Here is a 2219-nt window from a genome sequence, read left to right on the forward strand (position 1 = left end):
CGTTGTTTTACTAATTATCAACAGAATGTGCTGTTGATAATTATCAACAGCTGTGCTGGTCTGTGGTAGAGCAAGTGGAATACAGTTGTCAGATGTTGTCAGATGTCCCCTTTTTAGAGGTCATGTCCTCTTCTTTTCGGTGTCCGTCCTCTTTGGGGCTCTTCTTTAAAAAAACTGATGAAAATGTCCCCTTTTGGGGTTGGAAGGTTAGGAATATTCCTTTTGTTGTTCAGTCACACAGTCGAGTCCGACTCTTCGCGACCCCATGGACAAGATCCCGCCAGGCCCTCCTGTCTTCCGCCATCCTCTGAATATTCCTATTTAGTCGTAATTATCACAGTTTGGTGTAGTGGTGAAGTGCGCCTGGTGAGACACCCTGTGAGGAAGGGGGGAGAGCTCTCAAGGACTGCCCTTGAGAGAACAGCTCTGAGGGAACTTGTGACTGACCCAAGGTCACCCCAGCAGCTGCATGTGGAGGAAGAGAAGAAGAGATTGGATTTACACCCTTCCCTTCAGTACCCGAGGGAGTCTCAGAGTGGCTTACAATCTCCTTCCCCTCCCCATCACAGACACCCTGTGAGGTAGGTGGGCCTGAGAGAGCTCTCTCGAGGACTGCCCTTGAGAGAACAGCTCTGAGGGAACTTGTGACTGACCCAAAGTCACACCAGCAGCTGCATGTGGAGGAGTGGGGATTCCGACCCGGTTCTCCAAGATTATAGTCCGCGCTCCGAACCACGACACCAAACTGGGGAAGAGCTGAAAATCTGTAGTGGGAGGAGGGGATTGGCAAAAATCACACACACACACCCCCGACACACACTTGCACCCACACTCGTCGTGAAATGACTCCTGACCAGCCTGGCTTTCTTCTCCTCCCCGCAGGATTCTGGAGATAAAGCCAGCCCTTTCCTGAACATCTACTGCGATTACGAACCAGGCTCAGAATATAACCTGGACTCCATCGCCCGTAAGTGTTGAAGGCCCGCCTTTGCCCTCTGGCCCCGTCCTTTGGGCCCTCGGCTGCTTCCAGTCTTTTAGGCGGCCCCAGCCTTTGGACAGCGAAAGGCTCCAGAAGCGAGTCGGAACGTTTTGCTGTTTTATTTTTCACGTTTAGATCACCTGCTTTGCCAAGACCCGGGGCAGAGAGATCCTGTTCACAGTGCAGTAGGGCTAAGATAGACGGCCCAGGCTAGCCCGATTTCGTCCGGTCTGGGAAGCTAAGCAGGGTCGGCCTTGGTTAGTATTTGGGTGGGAGACCACCAAGGAATACCAAGGGTGCTACGCAGAGGCAGGCGATGGCAAAAACCACCTCTGAACATCTCTTTCCTGCAGGGTTTATTTGGTAGAAAAAGCTCGGCAGGAACTCATTAGCCTAATAGGCCACACCCAGCCGCAGAAACTCATTAGCATATTAGGCCACACCCCGGACAGCAGAACTCATTAGCATATTAGGCCACACCCACCTTTTGCTTCTTATTCTGTTGACCTTGTTTGTAGTCAAAACCCAGGGCTTTTTTTTTGAAGCAGGAGCTCCTTTGCATGTTAGGCTACACACCCCTAACGAGTTTCTGCTGTTGGGTGTGGCCTGTTATGCTAATGAGTTCCTGCTGGGCGTGGCCAACTCGGGAGCCTCCGTTCCTGTGCGTTCCTGCCCAAAAATAGCCCTGCTTTCCTGGCCTGGATGGCCCAGGGGGTGTGATCTCATCAGACCTTGGAAGCTAAGAAGGGTCGGCCCTGGTGAGTATTTCGATGGGTGATGTTGAGGTGAAGAGCAGCTCTGCCCCCATGGAGTTGGCAGAACTGAAGGTTTCGCCCACTCCCTGCTTTACTGGCCTTTCTCTGAAATCCCCAAAAGAGGCAGCGGTAGGTGGGGTAGGCCGGTCGTCCACTCAGTGGCATTAGTGAGCAGGAGGCTTAGAGCAGATCGAAGGAAGTCCTCCTTCACCCAAAGGGTCATGAACACGTGGGATTCACTGCCGCAGGAAGTGGCGGCGGCTACGAGCACGGACAGCTTCAAGAGGGGACTGGAGAAGCGTACAGAGCAGAGGTCCATGAGTGGCTATTGGCCCCAAGGTATAGACGGAATACTATGTCTGGGGCAATGATGCTCTGTCTTCTTCGTGCTTGGGGGGCCACAGTGGGAGGGCTTCTAAAGTTCTGGCCCTGCTGGTGGACCTCCTGATGGCACCTGGGTTTTGGCCACTGTGTGACACAGAGTG

The 2219-nt window shown here is 53.1% G+C and overlaps 1 protein-coding gene across 1 annotated transcript in view; it reads left to right on the forward strand.

Annotated features, from left to right (window-relative positions):
- Positions 1 to 882: 882 nt before the first annotated feature.
- KPTN (kaptin (actin binding protein)) overlaps positions 883 to 2219 on the forward strand; it is a gene marked incomplete at its 5' end in the record, with an annotated part of 21422 nt that continues 20085 nt past the window's right edge. The window contains one exon of the mRNA XM_015415753.1: positions 883 to 967. Coding sequence (XP_015271239.1) covers positions 883 to 967 — 85 coding nt within the window. The remainder of the gene's footprint in view (positions 968 to 2219) is intronic.

The sequence above is a fragment of the Gekko japonicus genome, unplaced genomic scaffold (genome assembly GCF_001447785.1).
Source record: "Gekko japonicus isolate JY-2015 unplaced genomic scaffold, Gekko_japonicus_V1.1 scaffold5845, whole genome shotgun sequence".
Lineage (NCBI taxonomy): Eukaryota > Metazoa > Chordata > Lepidosauria > Squamata > Gekkonidae > Gekko > Gekko japonicus.